Genomic DNA, 24,787 nt, shown 5'->3' on the forward strand with positions numbered 1-24,787 from the left:
GAGAAAATGGTGAAATGGTATAGGTTTAACGCCCCTATCAACACTATTAGGTTATTAAATTAAGGGGCGGGACCTCACTCCTACTTTAACGTCCGTGTCCGATAGGACCGAGCCAAGTGGGAAGTTCGTATAAAGTGCCTTTCCCAAGGACACAACGTCGGACTGAGCTGAGGCTCGAACCCCTGAACTCGCAATCTCAAGCGCGCGAGAGAGAGAGAGAGAGAGAGAGAGAGAGAGAGAAAAAAACAACAACTGACAAGACAGACAGAGGCAAAGTCAAACTAATCAAAGTCACATTACAACAAAAAGACACCAAACAACTTTGCTGTATGATTTTGCTTCACAATTTATTGATTTGATTTAATGAGAGACTGAAAAAATAATAAATGTAGTAGACTGTATGAGATGGCGACAACATGGAGGCAGGAGGACATGAAGGCAAATAAACCTGACGACAAAACAAGGGATGCGTATGGGAAAAATGGGACAATGGGGCAAGTAGATGTAATGAACATACATTGGGGGAGGTTTTTTTAAAAAAAAACAAAAACAAAAAACCCCAAAACAAATGGACGAACAAAACTAGCGCAATGTACTAAACGTTAATGCTACGTAAATTCCCTTCCCAGAAAAAATCAAAAGGAAGTTAAAGATTTATATGTACAGAGATTGAACAAATTTACAATAGTACAGAGCTCATCTCAGCAGAGACCGTAAGAAAAATAAGAAAACCGTTGATGGGAGCTTCATATAATCATACCGCAAACATTGCCAGCAATAGATCAAGGCTGAGTGAACTACATTTTTTTTTCTCCTTGGCCTCACAGTAGTAGTATAAAGCACAAATACCTTCTGATGTCATTCGGAAGGATCAAGAACTCCAAAAACCTATTTACACGAGTATGCAGAAATAAAAAAAAAAACTTAATTAAAAAAAAAAAAGGAACAAAAAACATTTTGATGGTAGTCACAGGAGCCAGTAAACTGGAGTATGGCTTTGTAAATTCTTCTGATATGCTGAAATGGATAAATATTAAATGACATGAAGCATTCCAAATGTAAACCGACATCATGATAGAACAACAACGCCCCCCACCCCCCCACAAAAAAACCAAACGCAAACAGAACACAATTTCTTCACATCTTCACAACTTCTCCAGTCATAGAGAGCCGTAACACCCATTATATCTAGAGCTACCTAAGACGATACAATAACAAATATATTTACTGATGGCTCAACCCTGGGTTCAGGCTACTACTTCTAAAAAATAGCATTTCCTGTGCCAGCTGGAACAAACCATATGATACAGGTCCACATTGAAACAAGAACGGCAACAATTTCCCCCATTATTAAGAAAAAAGTGCACTTGGCAGTGCAATATATGCTCCATTATGTTGTTGAAGTAGGTCTCTCTAGCTGAAAGTCTTTAGTCCCAGTCATCAAAGTATTATTGCGGTCACGAGTCTGTACTGTAAACTAAGAGCCGTTGACAAATCAAGAAACTAAAAAAAATTTTTTTTTAAAAGATACCCTTAGCCTTGTTTGTAGGTGGGGGAAGTGTGCGAGTGTGTATGTATGTGTGTGTGTGTGTGTGCGAGTGTGTGTGTGTGTGTGTGCGCGAGTGTGTGTGTGTGTGTGGGGGAGAAAACTTTTCATGCCAGAGAAATCATCCCAGATCTCAGATCTGAAACATCAATCCATCCACCCCGACTAATGGCACATCACAAACTCATCCCTTCCTCCCCTTCTGACTCTATATATGCAGAACCCAATACCCACAAAACTTCTATTCCCCTGATTCGCCATCATATCTTGGGGATAAAAGATACAATCTTACGGGAAGTGGAAGAAATTGCGGGTCGGTATAACAACGTTGTCACACTTTTGCACGGTATGACTACTGGCCACATGTTCATGTGTGAAGAAACCTCTGAGAAACTGCAACTATGACAGACAAGTCACACCGGAAAAGCTTTATTGGGCTTCATATTCTTTCTTGAATAAACGAACGCACAAGCTCAAAAGATGAATATATATATATTTAATTTTTAATACTAAACAAATTTTAATTGAGCTTCCTCTAAAAAGAGTCGGTTTTCCACCACCACACCTGATCCTCCCTGCTAGTGCTAGCACCACTATGCAAAACATGGAAAGCGTTTTAGTGCCTTCTGACTGCCGGTAGAGTTTTCTAAGATACGGGCTTCTGTTCCTGTCCCTGGTCTGGTTGTGTCTGTGGGTTCAGTCAACAGGGTCAGCATGACATGACATCAAACGGCAGATCTCTTATCTTGTACAGCATGGCAATAATAATTTGAGTATACCAGTCAGTGCACACACATTTAGTGAAATGATGAGACAGAATGAGCTTGAGATGGATAAACAGAGAGATAGATAGACAGATAGATACATAGAGAGGGTGAGAGGGGGGGGAAAGAGAGAGAGAGAGAGAGAGAGACAGAGAGAGAGAGAGAGACTAAATATGACATATGTAATAACCATTAACCAAAATACAAAAAAGGAGTAGTGTGCATTGGAAGCACCCAAACACAACGCCCAAGAATCGAGATCCAGACAGCAACACATAATTTAGTGAAATTAGTACTTATCACTATATGCATGTTATCAATCATATTTTTCATCAACTTGACAACAAATCTGAAGTTCCTTTCCCCCTTGTGCCATCCTATTCACACAGGACATATGTGTAAGTAATGCTCAAGGGGAAAGACAAATCATTGAATGCTTTGTCGTTTGGTGAGGAAAAAATTGAAAACATTTGTGTAGAGCTATACTGCCAAAACCAAAACCTCAAGAGAATATTTTACAACCACATATGCAATATTGTATTTTTTTAAAAACTGATTAAGTTTACAACAATGAGGAAAACCATTGTAGTATAATTCAGCACCATCTTTACCACCTGACAAAAACTCAGTAATGTAGTTTGTACAATTCATTTGGGACATAATCTGAGGCGCTCATGGTAATCTTTTCAAACTATCTACATATGTACAACCAACCACCAACCTGCAGAGGAAGCAACATTACTAGACAAAAAGAACATTTTTCAATCAAAAATCAGCAGAAAGGGACATCTCCCCCCCCAGAAAAAAAAGTTAAAATAATGAACAAAGAAAAGAAAAATTAGGTAACGAAAATGAGAGCAAACAGTTCAATATTAAATATTCAATTACTTCCTCATCCTAAATCATTTGGAAAAAAAACCAAACAACAGTACTGAAGAAGACAACCCCCTCCCCCCGCCAATAAAAACACTAAATCTCCTCTGCTCCTACATCTCTATCATCAATATATATAGCTGATGTTCAGGGACAACCATGCAAAATAGAAACTTAGCTAGGGGAGGGGAAAAAAAAAAAAAGAGAAAGTTGATTGCACTTTGTACACTAGAGCCTCCTGATTAAACGGTGTCTCGAACAAAAATGCCCAAGCCATCCTGAGACAAAACTAAAGGACTATGGGCCGTAAATTGACGGAAATTTGGTTGGGTGGGGGGTGTAAATGAAAACAAAAATGGTTTCTATGTGGCTGTGAGCATTGACACAAAGAAACAATACTATTCTTTTTTATCTGCTCAGATAAATAAAAAAAATAAACCAAGTTACCAAGCATAATAAAGTGACTGGATGAAGGGGATAAAGCTGCTAAATAATACATTCGGAAAATATAAAGCAAAAATTCTTCATTGTCTGCATCTAAAAATGCTTTTCTTTGACTTCCAGTAGAAGCTGTCCCAACATAACTGAGAGAAGGGTGTGCCCAAAAATGTACAGGAGAAACATTTTACAAATCAAATGCGTAACGACAGGCTAATTCATTGTTCCCATGACACATGAACAATAATAATGAAAAAAAATATATGATAAAATAAACAAAACACAAACAAAACGGCGATTGGAGCTTGCAAATAAAAGTAATACAAGTTACAATAAGAATATATATATATATATATTCATAATACATTTTTTTTCCACATCTAAAATGTAAAGAAACTTATATAATATGGTTTGTTCAAAATGTTTACATTCAATGACAGGCCATGAGGACAATAAACCCCCACAAAAACCCAGCTCACCTAGCACACCATAGACGTCATTTCTTTCACAATGGTTGAGAGAGTAATAAAATATCTAATTCTACCTGTGTCGTATGTTCTCGGACGGCTTTATACATATGTACATTTAGTACGTAAGCGTTTAACATGAGCATGAACGTATGACAACAACAACAACAACAAAATTTCATTGTCCTTGCAATGAGGTTCACTCGTTGAAGCGCGTCCAGTCCAGAGCTCAGACACAAGAGGTTACTGTACTGTGAAGTGCTTCCCTCTGAAGTTAATGGACGCTCCTCTCCACTTCCATTATGTATCCCATGAACAAAATCTCAAGTTCTATACAAAACGTCACAAGAGAGCGATACCGTCAAAGGAAACATACACGTTACATTACGGTTGTGAGGGGAGCCCAAGGAACGTCATCACATAACATTAAAAAACCACGAACACGTCAGAAAAACGTATGAAAGTAAACCGAAAGGGCAATGGAGAAATGCCTCCCCTATAACTTTCCAGGTACTAAAAAACCTATACACAAGTCTGGCAGATCTTTTCATAAACAGGGAGTTCAGACAAAGAACACCAGTGGAAACATTAAATGACAAAAAAATAATCATGTCTTGCTTGATGCACAACCACAGCCTGACTATGGTACGAGAAAAACTCACTGGAACTGTCGGCAAAGCCTAAGAATGAATATCGCCATTCTCCGTAAAAACACCACCTCAAAAAGCTACGGGCTTTTACTGTTCTGGCATGCCTTAAAGCAGATTGCTCTTTAAACACTTTGCTTCCTGATTTAAATTCCAAGTAATGCACGCATAGACAACATTAGTTGCCAACAGGACGCAAAGAGTTAAGTATGCAGGGGAAAAATATTCTCAAAAACATCAGCTTACAAAGCCCTTCACATAATAATGTTTAAAATTTTTAAAAAGCTTTGCAATTCAGAACAAAAACCTCCAAAAGAATGGTTCGTAATAAAGTGCGTAGATATGGCCACTCCAAGGTCTGAACATGTTAACAATCAAATACAAATGATCAAAACCAGAGATATCGGTTAGTCCTAAACCAGAGAAAGGTTACCATAATATACGGTGGTCCTTACAGTTTAGTCTACGAGAGACAACTGATAAAAGTTCTCTCAGAAGCACACATTCCATATTTACATGTCAGGCTATGAACATCCCCAAAAACGACCATCACTGTACTCAATGAACTGACGATGAAGAAAGAAAGTCCACTCTCTTTTGTCAAATGGGAGAATGGAATATATACACAGCTGAGATGATGATTGTATTCCCTCACACAGCACTATCTCAGAACACAGCAAACATTGGACATTTCCTCTAGCATTTCACTCGGCACAACAATCTCCTGAAATGCCATTTCTACAACTGTCTTGTACAGACAGACAAAATAATGGTGTGGTCACAACAGGAAACTAGCGTGAGCCATTCTCAAAAGGTTAGCTTAATAAAAATGTTACAATGATTCAAATTTTCCGGCCACTTTTATGCCTTTCTAGCTTGAATGCAATAAATACTAGGTATCTTTTTTAAAAATCTCATTTTCGAAAATAGAAGCAATGCTTGCACAAGAAAGCTGATAAAACTTTTTCCAACACCACTATTGGGAGCGACATGCTTGTTATGGTATGACATAATGGGTAGCAGGCTAAAAGCGCCTTCTCAACCAAAACACACTGCTGAAGAAAAATGTTCACTCTGAAATACACATATAAATGTATGTAGTTAGCCTACTTGAAAAACACTGAGGGGGGAAGTTCTAAACACCTAATAAAAAGGGTGGTGCATGACGACTTTCAAGGAGATGTATACGTATTCAAATCTTGTCCCACTCTATTTAATGGAAGTGTACAATATTGACAATACAGCTGGAAAGTCCTTTAGCATGAGCTGGTACCATAAACCTTTTCCACACGAGTTTGGTACTTGAAGCAGTCTTGGGAAAAGACACCCCCCCACCCCCACCCCCCAACATCCACACTTTATAATGCAACAAAAATTAACAGTATACACAGGAACCTTTCCAAATTCATTGACGTATTACTGTATTTCATTAAATTGTCGACTTTGGTCAGTTTCATTTCCAACAAATCATGTAAGCATTGGCTGTACATAGAGGACAGGAGGAACACCAGTCGAGCTTCCCTTCTGAGAATGGCTCACAATATATAATAAGACATCGTAGAAATCAATCTGTGAAATACAGATTTATTATCCTGTACAACATGTCTTTTGGCTCTCAAGAAATATCCTATTCTGTTCAGTGCCAGAAAAAAACCAAACAAATTGCTGAACAAACACTAACTGATGGACATGGCCCACAAATTTCCACTAGGAACTTGTCTGTTGCTTGAAATAGTCATCAGTGGCCACATAGCTCACAATGTCCTTCATTTCAGCGTTGTCCTCTCCTTCTTCCTCCCCTCCCGCACCCCGAGACTGGAGTAGATTGTCGATCATAAATCCTCCACGACCCCGGCCCCGACTTTTAGCGCTCTTGCCTCTCACGGGCGGCCCATCTTTGGCCACCTTTTTCTGCGTTTTTGCCTTCTTTGGTTTGGAGGCCGAGTTGCTCTCTGCACTTTGATCAACGCTGGCAGAGGACAGAGCTCCAGGCTGTTCACCGTCAGCCGGGTTTGGAGGTGCAGAGCCGGCCATGGCTGGGTGCTCTGACTGGAACGTATGAGGAGCAGGCGGGCCTTGGTTGAAGCCCGGGGGCCGTGGGTACTGCGGTTCCATGCCGTGAGGCGGTGGCCTTGTCCCTGGTTCACAGCCCGGGTACTGGCCCGGTGGCATGTACGGAGGTCTTCCGTCGGGACCTATGGCAGGATTTCTCTGACCGGCCATGTTCGGTGACCCACCGGGATTCGGTCCCGGGGGAGGCCTCTGAGATGGGCCTCCTGGGATGTCTCCATGCGGGTGTCCTCCTGGAGGCATGTAGTGTCCCGGTGGCCTCATCATACCTGGGTGACCGCCGCCGTAGGGTTGCATCATGCTCGAGTACTGGCCAGACGGCCCGCCCATTCCCGGCCAAGGGCCTGGAGGGTAATGCATGCCGTGGTGACTGGGCCATGCATTCGGAGGGGGCCGCACTGAGCTGTGAGACATGGCACCATGTGGTTGAGATTGGACAGCGGCGGAATCCAAACTGGAACTTCTTCCTCCACTGGAAACAGACGCCGGCGGAGTGGCATCTTGACCACCGGAAGGTGTGTGGTCCGGACTAGACATGGGTGGATGCTGCTGGTCAGTGGGCCGCAAAGGAGGCGGAGGAGGGCGATGGTCAGATTGAGATGACGTCGGTGTGGACGACGATGGCGGGTTGGAAGATGTCGAGGAAGGAGGGCCGGCAGCTGTGGGTGGAGGTCCAGAGACGCCACCCGATGAGGACTCTCCTGCTGAACTGTGACCACCCTCCGAATCTCTGCGGGCCTGATTCAACTTGGCTTCACCTGCCTCCACAGGCCGCGTGGGCTGCTCGTCTTGAGACGATCTCGAGTCTACCGAACTTCTTCGAGCGGCCTCCGGTGTGTTAGCTCTGTGCTGGCCCGGTTGTTGCGACTGCGGAACTTCTTGTTGAGACATGGCCGGGTGGTGGGGAGGATACATCTGAGGTCTTTGGTTCATGTACATGTTTGGCCCATAGTTGGCTCCATGGGGTGGCATGTTCGAACCCCACCCACCGTGAGCGGGTATTGGCTGCCCTGTGTTTGGTCCATACGGCGAGAAATAAGGGTGGTGGTAATACGGCATATTTGAGCTGTGGCTGTTGGGAGGCATATTCGGGGGATACTGGCCTGGGGGCATTCCTGGCCTCTGCTGCGGGTGGCCAGGAGCGACGTTAGATATGTGCTGACTGGCTGGCATGGTGGGCCCTTGATGACTACTGGCTGGCTGGGAGGAGGACATCATGGTCCCATGCTGAGAAGAGGGGACACTTGCTGGTTGAGAAGGCGGCATGTTAGCTGGTTGGGAAGATGGCACGTTACTTTGCTGAGCTGGTGGCATGTTAGCCTGCTGAGAATGCAGTGGGGCGGGAGGCATGCCCTGTCCTTGCTGACCATATGGCACGTTGTACCCATGTTTACCAGGATCCACACTCGGACTTGGCTGGAGTTGCTGAGAAGAGGCAGGACCCGCCTGATCTGGAGAAACGGCGGACTCTTTTGATGCCTGGGGCATGGCAGAAGAGGGAGTCTCCTCTTTTACAGTCTTAGCTGCTTCTTGTGGCTTCTGCTCCTCACTGGCGCCTTTGCTTGTATCTGTACTCGGTTCCGCTGGCTCCTGTGACTCAACCTTGACCTTTGACAACGCAGACTTCTCCGGCGCCGCCTCCTTTGTCTCTGCCTCAGCGGCACTCTCTGGTCCCTGCTTGTTCGGACTGTCGCTTGGACCTGCAGCAGGTGGCTGAGACGGGTGGGAGCTTGGGGCCATCGAGTGGACGCTAGCAGGGGCGGACGTCGGAGGTTGGGATTTTTGGTGTGGTGGCATGCTGGCAGCTGGCTGTGGGATGGAGTGAGCGGCAGGGGGCTCCGTCCGGCCGTGTTGAGATGCATCTGGATGTCCCGATTGTGTGCTGGGCAAGGATGTCGGAGGAGGGATGTTTGAACCCCCAGGGGCAGCACCACCTCCGTGGTGGGCAGCAGATGGGTGACCCATAGGATGTCCTGGGGCCATGGGTCGCATTGGGCTGTGAGCCGGGTGACCACCAACACCACTATGGGGATGAGGGGGTCCGTAATGACCTTGGGGATGGCCTTGGGAGCCGGCAGCGGCCATGTTGGGAGGTGGACCACCCATATACGGTGGCATGTGGTAAGGGTTCATGCCGGGAGGCATGGGGACACGAGGGTTGGGATACCTGTACATGCCTGGGTACGGGGGCATGTTGGGGGGCATCTGACCTTGAGGTGCACTTGGGTTTTGCTGGCCAGGCTCCAGCGGGTGCATCCCCCCGCCTTGACCTCTGTACGGTGACACACCCATGCCAGGGCCCTGAGGAGCTGGCATGGGAGGCCTCTGGCCATGAGGATGACTTTGCTGCGGAGGAATTCCCCCGGTCTGGTTCGGACCATCCCCACCCTGACTTTGGCTGGCTGCAGGCTGACTCCCTGGCATCCCCTGAGCCTTCCCTTTGTCTTTGCCTTTGGTCGGCCCTCGTTTTCGTCCTTCTTTGCGCTGCTCACCCTTTTCGGGACTAACCACCTCTCCTGCTTCGGCCTTGACGAGAGACATGGCACCAGCTCCGGCATCTTTCTCTCCTCCTTCCCCATCGGCCTGCCCTCCACTTTCTTTCCCTGCTTCCCGATGCTGCGAGGGGGAGCCCATGCTGGGTCTTCGCTCTCCGTGAGGCGGCGACTGCATCCCGGCGTTCTCTCCAAGATTCCGCGCCATCTGTCCCATGCTGGAGAGGGGTGAGTTTGTGCTGGACGTCGGTGGGGGAATGGGGCCCATACCCGGGTACTGGCCCATGTACTGACCGTGAGATGGGGGAGGGGACCGCATGCCTGGGTACGGGTGTCGCATGCCACCAGGCCCCATTTCTTGAGGGTTGACCATCCTGGCTGCGCTGTTGTAGCTCTGAGAGTAGTGTGCTGGGGAGGGTTCCCACGGCCCGCTCTGTCGGACGGAAGATGTCACTGGATGATGAGGTCCGTATGGCGGTCGCATCATGCCCGGGTGCATCATACCAGGCGGCATTTGACGGGGATCTGTTACACCGCCAGGGGGCATTTGACGGGGATCTGTTACACCGCCAGGGGGCATTTGACGAGGGTCTGTTACGCCGCCAGGGGGCATTTGACGAGGGTCTGTTACGCCGCCAGGGGGCATTTGACGAGGGTCTGGTACGCCGCCAGGGGGCATTTGACGAGGATCCGTTACGCCGCCAGGGGGCATTTGACGGGGATCTGTCATTCCAGAGCCCATTCCGTGGTGCGGATCTTGAGATCTTGGTCCCATGTGTCGAGGGTCTTGCATTCTACCAGGTGGCATGTGAGCGTGTGGGTCTTGCACTCCGCCTGGTGCCATCTGCCGAGGATCCGGCATTCTGGGAGCCATACGACGTGGGTCTTGCTGCATGCCAGGTACCATATGACGGGGGTCTGGCATCTGCTGTGGAGAACTCTGGTTACCAGGCATCCGGCCGCCCATTCCGAGATAGCCGTGAGGCAGGGAGACTGGTGGTGGTCTATGACCTCCAGGCGGTATCTGTCCGGGTTCCAAAGCCCGCGGATCGTGAGCCATGCCGGGATGCAGACCACCGCCGTAACCAGGGTACGCGGCTCTCATGGAAGAGCTCTCTAACCCCTGGTGACCTGAGTGGGCTCCCGGGGCCTGAGACATGGTGTGGGGAGGTGAGCCCATCTCCGACCTGCCCTGACTGGTGGTAGTTTGTGATGATGCTTGAGTGGGTGAGCCCATCCCGGGCCCCATGTGGCGCTGACCAGGGAAAGGAGGCCCAACCATCTGACCGGGGTAAGGGTAGCCCCCGTACTGACCACCGGGTCCTGGCTGTGGGCCCTGGAAGCCAGGGGGGTATCCACCGTGCATCTGACCGGGATATGGCGGCTGGGCCATTGAGTTGGGTGGCTGATTCACTACCGCTTGGGGATGTAGGGGTTGAGAAACTGGAACTTGTGAGTGAGGATCTAACCTCTGAGAAGCAGTGGATGCTTGACCAGCCACCAGGGCGTCCCCGGCAGGAGCAGCTCCATCCTCCTCTGACTCATCTCCAGAGGGGACGTCCAGGAAATTCGGGACTTTCTTTTTCTTCCCAGCGCGGGGAGACTTCTCTGAAGACGCTCTCCTTTGAGCTGCTGCTTTTCCCGCCTGCTTCTCCTCTACAGCTGCCTGAGATTCGGCACTTTGTTTGCGAGTCTGACGCCCCCCTGCACCTTTCTTCTTCCCGCCCTTCGCAGGAGAGGTTTCGGCAGATCCAGCTTTTGCATTGGGTTCATCGGGGCCTTCGCGGTCCGACCCACTCAATCGACGGATCTTTCCGGGCACAACTTCGTCTGCCTGGTTAGCAACTGTTTCCGAGTTTCCAGCATCTTCTGGTATGAGCTTCTCCCCTCTCTTTTTGCCCTTTGGTGCTGACTTAGCTCCTCTTGCTATTGGAGCAACAACAGCAGCTGCTTTCTTGCTTGGAGATTTCTTTTTCCCTGTAGCTTCCTCTGCTCCATCTTTTTCTTCATCACCTTCTTCTTCCTCTTCATCTGATGACCTCAACACATTTTTCTTCTTGAAACGAGGCTCGTCATCTGAGTTGTCACTCTCTTCCTCGCTCTCATCTGACAAATACTTGCCACTCCTCTTCTTTTTTACCTTCTGACTGGCTTTAGACTTTTTCTCAGACACCTTCTCTTCGTTTTCATCGCTGTCTGTCGCATCCTTTCTCCTCTTTTTCACCAATTTCTGCAACAATTTCCTCCTCCTGACCAAAGAGCTATCAGACTGGCTTTCCCCACTCTCTTCTTCTTCCTCCTCTTCCTCTTCTTCGTCCTCAGAGGAGAAATGCTTTCCTCTTCTGACCACTTTCTTCTTTTTCTTCTTTGCAGCAGCCTGCTTTGCTTTCTTGTGTTTCTCCTTCTCTTTGTGCATCTTGCGGGCAAATTTCGAGTCATCTGAGCTGAAATCAGAGAAGCTGGCCTCTTCCTCGTCCGTCTCTTGTTCCGTCTCCTCCGATTCCCAATCGTTGTAGCGAATTCGGCCACGGGTGGAATTTCGGGTCGAACGTCGCTTGGTGGCGTTTTCATCACTATCATAGTCTTCGTCTTCCACAACTGAAAGAAACAATAAAATTTTTTTAAAAAGACATCAGACCTGTCACTCTATGAAATCTAAAAATCAGGATGTTAGAGTAAAAAAATCAGGATCTGGTGAAAAAAATCGGGATCAACGGCAAATCAGTCCTAAGGGGTAGTGGGGAAGGGGGATCCTAGTTCCCTTTTATGAGGCAAGTATGCAAGAGAGAACTTTTGTCGGAATAAGTTCACGTTTGGGCCTCTAAATAGAGGGAAAACTGAAAGACAGCATTACTCGAGTCGGAGTGGGATAGAGTGGGGGGAGCGCAGGTTGCAGTAAAGCTGAAACTCTCGTAGTCTTGAAAATAGCTGACACATAACTGTAATCATCCACGCAAAAAGCCCGTGTTTTCATACAGTAACAACGTTTGACAAGCAAAGGAGAATGCACAACTTTTCTTATTTTTTCTAAGAATCGGACGCAACGACAAAAAATCAGGATACTGCCAATCGAAATCGGGATGCTTGAGATTTGGGGAAAAAAATCAGGACATCCCGATTAAATCGGGATGAGTGGCAGGTCTGAGACATGGAATGTTAAAGAGAACAAGACAAAAATCCAGCTAGAGAAGTGGAAAGCAGACAGTGGCAATGGATTGGACATACTTTTTTTGAAAGTCATTTTTAAAAATTATAGTAGAGGGTTTTACGGCGCTCGCAACTACATTAGGTCATATGAGCGCCAAGGGGTGAACGTCAACAGAGAAGTCTTTACAGGGAATCAGGCTTACTCTGCTCACCTCTCTAGCTTCAACAGCACAAAGTCTGCTTCAACTATCAAGGCACCCCGGAAATAGCAGGTCACAAGAGAGTGACAAACATACAAAAGAAGTAGAGGAAATTACAATAGTAAGGAATAGGAAAGAAAAAGCAGCAGTTCCCTGTTGTAGATCAGGCACAGTTTGTCGTGACATGAATCAGCCCATTTACAATTTTACTGTGCTTGAACGAGAAATGTCCCCCCTTTGGGAATGGCCTAAAGACACTACAGTCAGTGGCACTGCCCCAGTGGGAGATTTGAAAGTCAGGCAGCAGCATAACAAGAAAGTATTGTATTGGAATCCACAGGGTAAAAGATCAAGGGAAAGGCCATGTGGAACAAGGGGAAGAGTCACAGAGAATGGTGTAAAGAAGAGTTGGAAGACAGAATATTATAACAAGCGATATTATAATTATTATAATAAGCGATATTATAATAAGCGGAAGATAAGTAAAGGTGGAAAAAGTTTGTTCTTGGCCCGCACCTTGATCCAGGGTGAAAAAAGCAATGATGATGACGATGCAAAAGTCAAATATACAAAGCACATTTAAAGCTAAATTTATTTCCTTTTCTCAGGAGTACTCCAGCCCTATCAAATGAATAAATGGACAATCTTGCGGATCTAATCATTTATTGACCGAAAACCAAAATTGACAACGCTCATTTTGGCCGTAATGCCAAAAACTGAGGCATTTAAATGGCATTCCATCAAGTTTGTGTATAAACCAGTCTGTACAGTTTTGCCACAATTTTAATTCCCAATGTCTTTAAGCTAAAGCGTTTCCTATTTACACCTTTCTATTCCTGAGTGAAAGTTCTGCATGATGAAGAACTCTTGGCAGTTCTAAAAGCAAAAAGCAAAGGCCTTTCGGGCTGCAACGGGGAAAAATCACATATGTGTGTGTATGTGCCTGGTGAAAGGTACCAAATGACGCATTTTGAAGAACCCCGTTTTTTTCATTTTCATGTAAAAGGATCATTTCTGCACAATATGCTTTTTGAATTTTAAAGATATCTTCAGTAGTTTTTGAGATATGGGTGATTTTGTAAGGCAGGGTACGGAAACAAAGTTTTGAGAAAATCGGCTTTAAAGTTTCCCCTTCGTTTCTGCTTCAAATAGATAGATCTACGCTTCGAGATGACCTGACAACACATTTGCTACACACAAACCACCTTTAAAAAGCAGTTAAGATAAAAGAACAGCTTCAAAATGTTCATATTACATCTTCAAAATAAATTCGCCACCACCTTGAGCAAGAATTTTCAAGAAATTAGATCTAGGTTTGTGTAGGGAAGAAATAAGCGATAAAATTTGTTCTCCAAAGAAACGTTCTAGATATTAATGGGCACTACTCGCCATCAGAGAGGGGAGGGAATTACCTAAATTTTGGTATGCAATGTGATTGGGTCGACTTTATGAATGGGCAAGAGAAACCATCCGCAGTGTGTACTCGAAAAACCAATTTTCTCACACATTATTTGGGATTATGCAATATACCGTGTCATAAATAAAACACCTTTAAAAATGTATTTTAAAGTAAAAGAAACTCAAGTCCTTGTAAATATCGATATATTAAGAATCCATTTTTAATGGAACCTAGTTTTTGTCAAAATTCTATTTTTGACCTTGAAGCCTGATATCTTGGTTCGAACAAATGCGTCTTTTGGTACCTTTCACCAGGCATGCTCACATATTATATATTAAGGGTATCTTTCGAAACAATATTATATGACTGTCTATCAAGCAGGGGATGACACTCTATGTTGATAAAAACGTCACAATCAGGTGCACTGTGAGATAATGATCCTTCAATCAGTTACTGCCTGAGCTCTAGGACGTGTATTTAAAATTTTTTTTGGGAAAGATTTTACGGCCCTCGCAACTGCATACGGTCATATGAGAATGCGGGACACACCTAATATTTTCAGATGGTAGGAAATTTTTAATTTTGCCCAGGTGGCGGCCGAAGCCTACTCTTATCGATTTTAGACCACCAAGGGATATTTAACGTGCGCAACTTGCACACGGGCCCTCCGAGATTTTTCGCCCTTGTCCGAGAAGGCAAAGTATAGATCTTTCCTACCAGAAGATCAGGGGTGTAGCTGAAAGACAGCAGTAAGAAGTAGCCAAGGAGTAGCAGTAGAAAGGCTGCAGAAAGAGTCAGGAGCCCGGAAGAGGGGGCAAAGGAGGTGAGGGGGTGGGGCAGAAAGTGGAGATGAAAGCATGTGACAGAATATTACAAGAGAGTAGGGAAGGAATGTGAAGAGGTGAAAGGAGATAATTTTAGAGAAGAAAATTTTTCTGTCGCTACCCGGATTCGAACCCGGAACCTTTGAATAAGAGGCCAACGCCGTAACTCTTTGACTACCATGGGCCGATCTATCGGCTCCATAACTTCCTTTTCGCGCTTTTCTTTCCTTTCCCTTCCACAATTTGACTCAACCTTTCCGTTTCATGTTTTTAACTGCTGTGCTTACCATACATCAGTCAACCAGTGAAGGAATTTAGCGCCTTTTGTGTTTTATTCTGCTGTTTTTTTGGGCATTTTTTCATGTTTTTTTGACCCGCCCTATGTTGCTCGAATTAGTTAACATGCATAGCAACGGAAAAATGGCTGATAACCCATCAGGTTCCCCCCCCCTCGTCACAACGTTTTTCTGCTTCAAAAGCCCTGGAAAAGTTTGATCGGGAACTGTCAGTACTTTCCAATAGTGATGTAGGAGGGGTTGAAGTTAGACCTGAGTCGGACAGCAGCGACAGCGATGAGATTGAAGATTCGCAAAGAGGGGCGTGTGTGTAGCGTTTTTTTCTCTTTTTTTCATTGTGAGTGATTTCACTAAAAGTGCGACAACTTTGTATATACTTGACCATTGTGCATGAAACTTGGCCCAGTTAGAGACAATTGGATATACTTCAGTATGACTAAGTCATGAAGTGATTGGATTTAGCAGCTATACACTGTGAGAAATGTAAGTTGGAAATATTTTTTTTATTTTTTTATTTTTTTCACCTTGTGTTCACTTACCTCCCATGTTTGTTTGGATTTATGATTTTTTTCAATTTTTTTTATTAGATTAAAAATATTCTACATTCAATTACCTTCATTTTGGTACATAACATGTCCGACTTCCAGATGGAATTATGCCCATCAGACACAAAAGAAGAACAGGGGTACTTCTGAAATTCTAAGACTAAGAAATGCCTTGGTCACAGCACAGAAAACGCCTTGGTAGCCAAAGAGTTAACCTCTAGGACATGAGAGTCCCCTAGCATGGGTATGAGGACAAGTATACCTTGCCATACAACTTCAATTTTTCTTTAAAAAAAGAAAAAAAGGAATCTGAACAATGTCTCCAAGCTCTTCTTCTAAAAACAAGGAATCTGAACATCGGACTCCAAGCTCTTCCATGAAAATTAACTCAAAACAATTCAAAACTTGTCTAGGTATGAACACTTTTTTAAAATTAGTGCTTGGCTCTTAAAAATCATCAACAAAGACTTAAACCATGACCGTACCAAAATCTCGCATCCTCTTGCTCGACTTGCGGGAGGAGGCGCGGCTGTTGAACCAGGTTTTCTTCGGTTTCCAGTCTCCAGAATCCGAGTTGATCTCTTCTTCGTCCCCCTCGTCCTCCTCTTCACCTTCAATCTCCGTGGCTTCCGAGTCCTCTTCTCTGTGAATCGAGATAAATATTCCTTCATCAACACAGTTCACATAATCATAGGGGTTAGTAGCTGCTGCCAACCTACACCATGACCAAAAAAATAAAGTATTTATCAAAATCCTCCCAAAAATTAGGAGTTTGGACAAAAAAAGTCTCCAGAATCCCAGAAAATTACTATTACACAACGAACCAACCATGGCAAATAAATGGGTATGGAAAATAATAATAACGCAATTTTCATGTTTTTACAAGCATCAAAACTAGTGAAAAAAAAAGCACAAAAAAACCCACGCAAATAAAGTGCATTTTAAGTCACATATATGACCTCACAAACTGAATTTAAGAAAAAAAAACAAAGAAAAAACAAAACAAGGATTTTAAGCAATTCCAATCAAGATTCTATGACAGGCACAAAACAATCCAGAGAGTTCTGATTTTATCAGATAGCTCAGCAGGTCAGAGTACTGGGTATATGCAGGTATAGGAAAGCTGTTTATAAAAAAACAGAAAAGAGAGGAACAGTGGGCAAGACAGACCAAAAGAAAGAATTCAAAGAGATATTGAGAAGGAAAAAAAGAACGTATATATGAGTCAGATTGAGTGAGAGAAAAATCAATGAACATGAGAACGTGTAACATTGTTTTAGTTTTAGTAAGTGTTTTGCAGGGCTCGCAACTGCATAAGGTCATATGAGCGCCAGAAGATTAGAGGTGGTACAAGAGAGTAACAAACATAAAAAAAAGAAGAAGGGGAGATAAGGTCGATGTTTGATAGGAAAGAAGAAGCAGACCACACCAGAGCACCCGCCAACCACCCACATCTAACATTGTGGGAAACATGATTTGGGTGAGATAGTAAAAGCAAGAAGAGAGAAACTAAATGTTACAGATGGAGAGGCCATCAGTTCTTTGTTTTGTAAGTTCCTAAAACAGTCATGTTGACTTTTATATATGATCATTAAAAAACATATCTTCAAGTTTTAGTTTGAGTACAAAGTGGCATATTGACACAATATTGGGGATGATGTGCACAGAAAAAACAAACAAAAATATAACATAGAAGAAACAACAGAGAGATAGGAAAGAAGTATGACCTAAATGTGACACCTTTCATTTACCTGGCAACACACAGCTGCATAAAACAAAGAACAACGAACAAAAAAAATAAAAATATGTTATGATACACACCTCGGAGCCAAACAACAACTGACTGACCAATCAACCGAACCAACAGACCGTGAGATCTAAAAAAGATGGCGATAGATTGGACACACACTCAGGAATACAGCCCACAACGAGACAAGACAAAGCCTATGATAGAACACACCCCCCTCCCCCTAGGAAGGAGAAAGAGAGGAAAGCCGAGATCCACCTTAGAGCGAAACCAAGAGACAAATCTCGTGCATATGGGGCACAACTTGCTGGTGGAGGTGGAGAAGATTGTCCAGAACAGACACAGGATGAGAGCCCTTCTTTGCAGCCTGTACCCAATACTAAAGTGAAAGAGGTGAATGAATGATGACGCACACAGAGACACACACACACACACAAAACCAATAGAAATCAAACTGGTAAAATCCCAACACACTGTTAATCCCCAGCACCCAGCAGGCGTGACTCACTCAGATAGCTTGAACTCCTCGCTCTCATCCTCCTCCTCCTCTTCCTGCTCCTCGTCACTGTCCAGCTTGGTCAGCTTCCTCTTGGTCTTCTTCCTCACCACGGGCGGAGGTCCCGAGTCCCCGTCTCTCAGCCGGATCTTCTCGTCTTCCTCGTCAGAGGCTCCCAGAATGTTGGACATGTCTTTACCACGACTGATTCCTGCAAAGGGAAATCCTTCTTGAAAGGAACCCAGCGTCACATGGTGAAGAGAAAGACAAAAGTAGTCAAACAAGCCCTCTCCGTTCCCCCGAAGCATGCACAGCCATTACATCAGGCAGCCCGTAGCCCAGATTTACCGCATGCAGTCCAGCATCTACACCATGCACAGGCTAATCAAAACACAGGAAACAAGATGGTTCTGTTCAGCCGACATGTTCTTTTTGGTCTGTTCGGCTAGTTAAGTTTTTAGCTGAAGAGGGACAAACTCAGCAGCCAGCGTATAGAAAACAGCTGAAGACACCTCTAGTCTCATATTCTCGCTTCCTGTTAACGCTGATGATTTTACTCCTATCAGAGAATGTAGAGATGGGTAATGATGTGTTTGACTGAAGCTTTGTAAAGTGCTGCTCATGTGTTCACTTCTGATTTGGCTGTTAACATTCTAACTCACTCATTCCTGCCCGTTTTTCTCGTAGTCTGCCCACCCAGCCTGCCAATTTTAGGGTATTTAAAAAAATTCATGGTGTCTATTGTATGAAAGCTACACGGATGAAATTTTCAGAGTTGTAAGATAAGATAATAAGCTGTATGAAAATGTAAACAGATTTGTGTTGTCTTTTTTCTGTTCGTTTATACAAGCGTTAACAAATCGTACAACGTAATCTTTTTTTGGAACTGAAGGAGGTCATATTACATTTACAACTGTATTTTGTTTATTTTTCGTCCAAATGAATTCTCTCAGACTCAATTGCTGGGAAATAACCACTGTTTTCTTTTCCCCCTTGAACATTGACGCAGTTGTCTCTCCTAAACCACTAAATGGCCGTAATTACTCCCGTGAGTGAGTTAAAGTGTCTCCAGACACACACCGATGAGCAATGGTAATAGTATTGAGTGACAGTAATCTTTTCCCCATCAACTGGAATTTCATCACTACCTTACATTGTCATTACTGTACTGATTTATCATCCAAACAGGTAAAAGCCATAAAACAACCCAAATTCAAGAAATCCCACACGCAGATCCAACCAGAGCCATTGGTCCTTCGTCCAGAATGATACAACTGAGCTAACAGAACTCGCCTACCCTGTACATCTGCTCCAGGAGAGAAAAGAAAGAATAGGTGAACGATAAAACAACACTATCACCATGCACATAAGAACCCTTTCCTCATTTTACTCACACATAGCCAGTCAAGCAGGGACTAAACAATTCATAGTAACATCACTTACTCTTATAGTATATAGGTCAGCAGGTTTGTGCATAAAGTTACAAAAGAGAGCGGGAGACTCAATGATATTTCCCCAATCATTTTTATTTTTGTGTTTCCCAGAAGGCACGGACATTAACCATCCTCTGTAATGGACTGAACCTCTCTCAAATCATTTGCCAGCATCTACAAAAACAGCACCACCAATAAACACTGCTTGAACTCAACGATTGACAGGTTTGTTGAGCTTACCATTTCGTGAGCACAATTCAAGTAAAGTATTTCCATACTGACCTCTTCCTTTCCCAACCAATTCTCTTGCTGTTGGGTGTTTTAAAAGCAAAAAGGACTAGGTTTCACGAGGACAATTTAGACAGAGTATTTCCACTATCGACACTTCTTGTTCAAGGTTCTTGCAGTCAGCAAATAAGACTTTAAAAAAAATAAAAATTAAACAAAATAAAAAAGCCTAACCTGCTATAGCTGGAAAGAAAAACATAACGAACCTACAGTAGTGTTTATCACCACTTCCTGCCCTCCCCATTGAGTTTTTAAAATAACAAAATGACACTCTCTAACATGACCATTTTATTCCTTGACAATAGGTGGTCGTCTAGGACAGATACGACTGTATTTTGATTAGGAGCTCTGTGACTCTGTGAGTGTCCACCAATGATTTCTAAGGTATCATGTGAGTAGTTTGGAACATGCAGGGGTCTACAATAGACAAAGAGTCCCGTTCATGACATCAATATTACCTGGAGGTTTCTCCTTGCGACAGGGCTTGTCATCCTCAATGGCGTTACTGATGAGCTCGTCAAATTCCTTGAACTGGTAGCTGACAGTGCTGCGTGTGCGACAGGTGCGCTTGGCAAACACCTCCACCTCGGGACTTCGGTTTCTGGCAGGCCGGCGCCGGCGCTTCTTCTCCATGCGCGACCGCTTCTGAGCCTGCCTCTGGGAGAGTCTCTCCGAGCGGTAGGTGCGCTGTAATTCCTCTCCCTCCGATTCGTAATAAGAGGTGCTGCCCCCGCCAGACTCTTCCCCTGCCTCGTCTTCTTCATTTTCTCCTTCCTGCTTTTCCTCTCCTTCTGCTTCTTCTTTCACACCTTCCATTTCTTCTTTTTCCACCATGCCCGTCTGATCAAATTGGCCGGACACAGCGCCCTCACGGTTCTGCTGAATACGCCGAGGAGAAAAGAGTCAGTACTCCTCGGTAATATAGTGACAAACAAGCACACTGAGTATCACACGATAACATAGGGACATACATGCACATACAAACAAGGAAGGTATTTAGTATCACACCGTAATACAGGGACATTTAAGTACACACAAACAAGAAAATGACAGGTCGACGAACCAGCAACTAAAAAGTCCATGTTGAAACATTTGTCGTCTATAAAGGGTAGACATTTGTTGAAGAACAGCAACTTCCCATAGGACAAATTCCTAATTTAAAACGCAAAGATTTTCTTTTACTTGAAACCTTAGAAGACAAAATTGCTCCAACTTCACATATCTTTTTTGTTGTTGTCACTAGTAGCGACAACAAAACTTTTTTAAAAAATGTTTCTGTTAAAAGCTTTGCAGAATATTGTGTTTGTTAGGGTAAAGAAACACTGTAATAAAAAACCCAGCAAACACTGAAAGAGCAGACAGTTATATCCATAACAATTGACAGAACAGACTTACCCCATGAAGGATATTGCTGATGCTGATACCCACATAAGCTAGGCGCTCTTGTCTGGAGATGGACAAATGACAGTGTATAAGGTATATGTTCGTAAAGTATGCATCCTTTTTTTTTGTTCTCTTGACTAAACCGAAAAGGTGGTAAACAATGGGTTCTTCTATCCACTGTGCAACAGACTTTGACCCTTTTTTTTTTCTCTTTAGGAAACATGCTGTGTACTGAGGCAATTCATACTGTATTATTTGTAAAGTAAAATGCCCCTTCAGTTTTAGGCAAAGACAAAAACTCCCAAACACCTGAAATCTCAGTTTGTACAAGACAGTTCAGTTCACCAAGTATCTGCGTGGCTCAAACAACCATAAAATGAATAAGTTTCAAATGTTGTCTCCTACATTGAACATGGTGGACCATCACACTCATACAATCAGCAAAAATCTTAAGCAACAGAAAAAGCAAACACACTTTCGTTATCGTAATAAAACACTTTCGTAAATAAATAAAAGAATTTCGAAAAACAAATTTTACTTCACTGACCTCAAGACATTTTAATCCTTAGCCACAACATACTTTCAACAAGATAAGAAAAGTTTTAAAAAACCAGACCGTCAAAATAAAGAAAGATGTGCTACAAATTGTCCTTACCGTTTACTGAGCCGGTCCTTTTTCTTCGAGGCTGTGTCTAGTGTCTGCAGACACTCCAGCAGCTTGCACACAAGCATCGACTGTGCGAGATTAAGAAAAAAACCCATTAACAATTTAGTGGTGCATTCCCTCATTCACAATCTAATAATAATAATAATAGATAGCATTTGTACAGCGCATATCCCCACTCAACAGCAGGCTCTATGTGCTTTACACTATATTATTACCCCAGCAGACCATAGAACACTCCGAAACATTCTCAGCTTCCCGGGAAGCATACATCTAACCATGTCCATGTCCCTCAACAAATTTGACCTTACAAAAAAGTCCTACAGCAGCATGGACAGTGTAATTCTTTCGATAGAGGAGGAGCAAAAAGAACAAGGATGGCAGGATCATTGTCATAATAGGCAGACATTTAACTCAAAAGAAGAAGCTGAAATATCACATAAAGGGCCAAAAGTTTTTCAATGAGCATGTCCAGACGCATAAATGGTCATTTTACCATTTACAGCATAAAGATCTACTGACCACAGTAAAGAGACGGAAATTAAAATGGTATGGGTATGTCACAAGATCCAAAGGACTTGCCAAAACAATCCTGCAAGGAACCGTACAAGGAAAGAGACAGAGAGGAAGGCAGAGAAGGAGATGGGAGGACAACATTACAGAGTGGACGGGAAAGACAATGGGTGACAATTTGAGGAAAGCAGAGGACAAAAATAGATGGCGAGAGCTGGTTGTCAGATGCAGTGGTGCCCCCACGGTTGCCCTAACCATGGGATAGAAGAATGTACGGAGTAAGACAAACAGAAACTGAGGGAAAGAAAAAAAGTACGACCTACCAGAGGCACCCTCCAATCACCCACCTTGTCGAAACAGTACAGCTCTATTACAGATCTGTTTGAAAGTGAAGCCGATCCAATTCCCACTAACAACACCAATATAGTAAAATAAATCATCAACATGCCCAGCTAATGCAAAATTTTCAAACAGCGGATTTAAGATTTTAGGAGAGAAAAGCAGTATACTTGACTACACTATTGCATTCAACATGGAAATTACAAGGATTTGGGGTGACACAGCACCCCCCCCCCCCACCACCAATAAATTCCCATCTCTTTTTTAGTTTTAGTAGGAGTTTTACTGCACTTGCAACACAATAAGGTCATATTAGTGCCGAAGATTAGAGGTGTTACGAGAGAGTAACAAACACAAAAAGAAGGAGCGGAGATAGAGATGACAGATTTTTTATAGGAAAGAAGGAGCAAACCACACCAGAGCATCCGCCAACTACCCACTCCCATCTCTGACCTAAAGAGAGAATGTTGTATTTTCTTACATGTTCACAGGGTGGACAGAACCAATCTCCATCCGGGATAAGCATGAGTGGGGGTCGCAGACAGGCCGTGTGGTAGCCGGCGTCACACTTGTCACACAGCAGGATCTGTGGACACGACAAACAAGAGGTCACCACATCTCCAGGAACACTTTCTCATTATATATATATATATATATATATACACACATCCTTAGTCAGCTCAAAACTGCTCTGAAGGGATAAAGTTTTTTGGGTTGTTTTTTTTTAGTAGAGGTTCTACTGCGCTAGCAACTGCATAAGGTCATATGAGCGCCAGAAGATTAGAGGTGTTACAAGAGAGTAACAAACACAAAGAAGAAGGGGAGATAAGGACAATAGATGTTTGATAGAAAAGAAGAAGCAAACCACACAAGACCACCCGCCAACTACCCACGAGGGGATAAGTACAACTCTTAAATAGAAAAAAACCCAAACAAAAACAAACAACCCCCCCAAAAAACAACAACAACAACAAACAAACAACAAGAAACAACAACTGTTGACCTTTCACAATTTTTGTAGGCCATCATATCTCCATGAACACTTGATAATTATACACATTCTTAATACAACATGAAACAGTTCTGTAAAGACAAAGACAGCTCTGAGCAAACAACATTGAGCTTTCACAATTTTTTGTTTCTAAAACTACCAATGACTTTCACCACCTACCAGGTATGAGCTACTAGAGGGAGCAAGAGAGGCTACTTCACCCTCTGACAGTGTGAGTGTGTGAGTGTGTGTGTGTGTGTGTGTGTGTTTTTGTTTGTTTTAGTAGAGGTTTTACGGCGCTCGCAACTGCATGGTCATATGAGCGCCAGAAGATTAGAGGTGTTACAAGAGAGTAACAAACACAAAAAAGAAGAAGGGGAGATAAGGACGACAGATATTTGATAGGAAAGAAGAAGCAAACCACACCAGAGCACCCGCCAACCACTCACGTGTGTGTGTGTGTGTGTGTGTGTGTGTGTGTGTGTGTGTGTGTGTGTGTGTATGTGTGTGTGTGTGTACTAATCTCTGTTGCCAGAGACATGACACCTATTCAGTGAGTAGGCCAGAGTTCAAAAGGGCAATGAACCCAATAAACAATAAATATGTTACTAAATAAATAAAGGAAGACTTTTTTTTTACAACTAATAAAACATCAACAAACTTTCGTCCACACAATTACCATTTCTGGGTGGTTGTACTTCCCACATTTGACACACGGTGTGTCATCATTGACAACTTCCTCATTCTCTCCCTTGACTGCGGAGGAGAGAAGACAAAAGCAAAAGTGTTAGAGCCAGTTTGGAATTCAAGGTGAAATTTATAGCTGCGCTGCTTGAGAACGAACCTTCATGAATGAGGAATGGGAAAGCAGGACTGCTGAACAACATAGGTGAGTATGTGCTGTGTTATGAAATTGATACTTTGATTAAGTCAAGCTGCTCCTCTAAATAGCTGTCAATACGAGAATGTAAAGTTAAGAAAATCAAATACAAAGCATGTTCATATTAGGCCCAGAAACAACTGAATATTTTTCTATTTTGTTAATTCTTACGCTGAAAACTGTTCGCTTCCTTGTCCCTAAACTGAAATTTGTAAAAGTCTCTTTCAATAATTCATAACATGGGTGTTCACGAAAATTCTACTGCGGCAAAAACATAATTTGCAATGGTAAAAATAACAGTGGAAATACTTTTGTTTAACTTAGAGGAACAAATTTTTATCCTGA

General features: G+C 43.7%; 1 protein-coding gene across 5 annotated transcripts in view; it reads right to left on the reverse strand.

The window, feature by feature from the left end:
- Nucleotides 1-3,148: 3,148 nt before the first annotated feature.
- LOC101854765 overlaps nucleotides 3,149-24,787 on the reverse strand; it is a 35,784-nt gene continuing 14,145 nt past the window's right edge. For 2 of the 5 annotated variants that reach the window (XM_005111433.3, XM_013089821.2), the window contains exons 9-16: nucleotides 24,242-24,318; nucleotides 23,053-23,157; nucleotides 21,711-21,790; nucleotides 21,068-21,119; nucleotides 20,131-20,551; nucleotides 17,964-18,180; nucleotides 16,194-16,351; nucleotides 3,149-11,895 (exon numbers count right to left, since the gene is read on the reverse strand). In XM_005111433.3, coding sequence (XP_005111490.1) covers nucleotides 6,443-11,895; nucleotides 16,194-16,351; nucleotides 17,964-18,180; nucleotides 20,131-20,551; nucleotides 21,068-21,119; nucleotides 21,711-21,790; nucleotides 23,053-23,157; nucleotides 24,242-24,318 — 6,563 coding nt within the window. In that variant the 3' untranslated portion in view covers nucleotides 3,149-6,442. The remainder of the gene's footprint in view (nucleotides 11,896-16,193; nucleotides 16,352-17,963; nucleotides 18,181-20,130; nucleotides 20,552-21,067; nucleotides 21,120-21,710; nucleotides 21,791-23,052; nucleotides 23,158-24,241; nucleotides 24,319-24,787) is intronic. The other 3 variants (XM_005111435.3, XM_005111436.3, XM_005111434.3) reach the window with 3 other exon arrangements.

Source organism: Aplysia californica, unplaced genomic scaffold, assembly GCF_000002075.1.
Source record: "Aplysia californica isolate F4 #8 unplaced genomic scaffold, AplCal3.0 scaffold01057, whole genome shotgun sequence".
Classification (NCBI taxonomy): Eukaryota; Metazoa; Mollusca; class Gastropoda; order Aplysiida; family Aplysiidae; genus Aplysia; species Aplysia californica.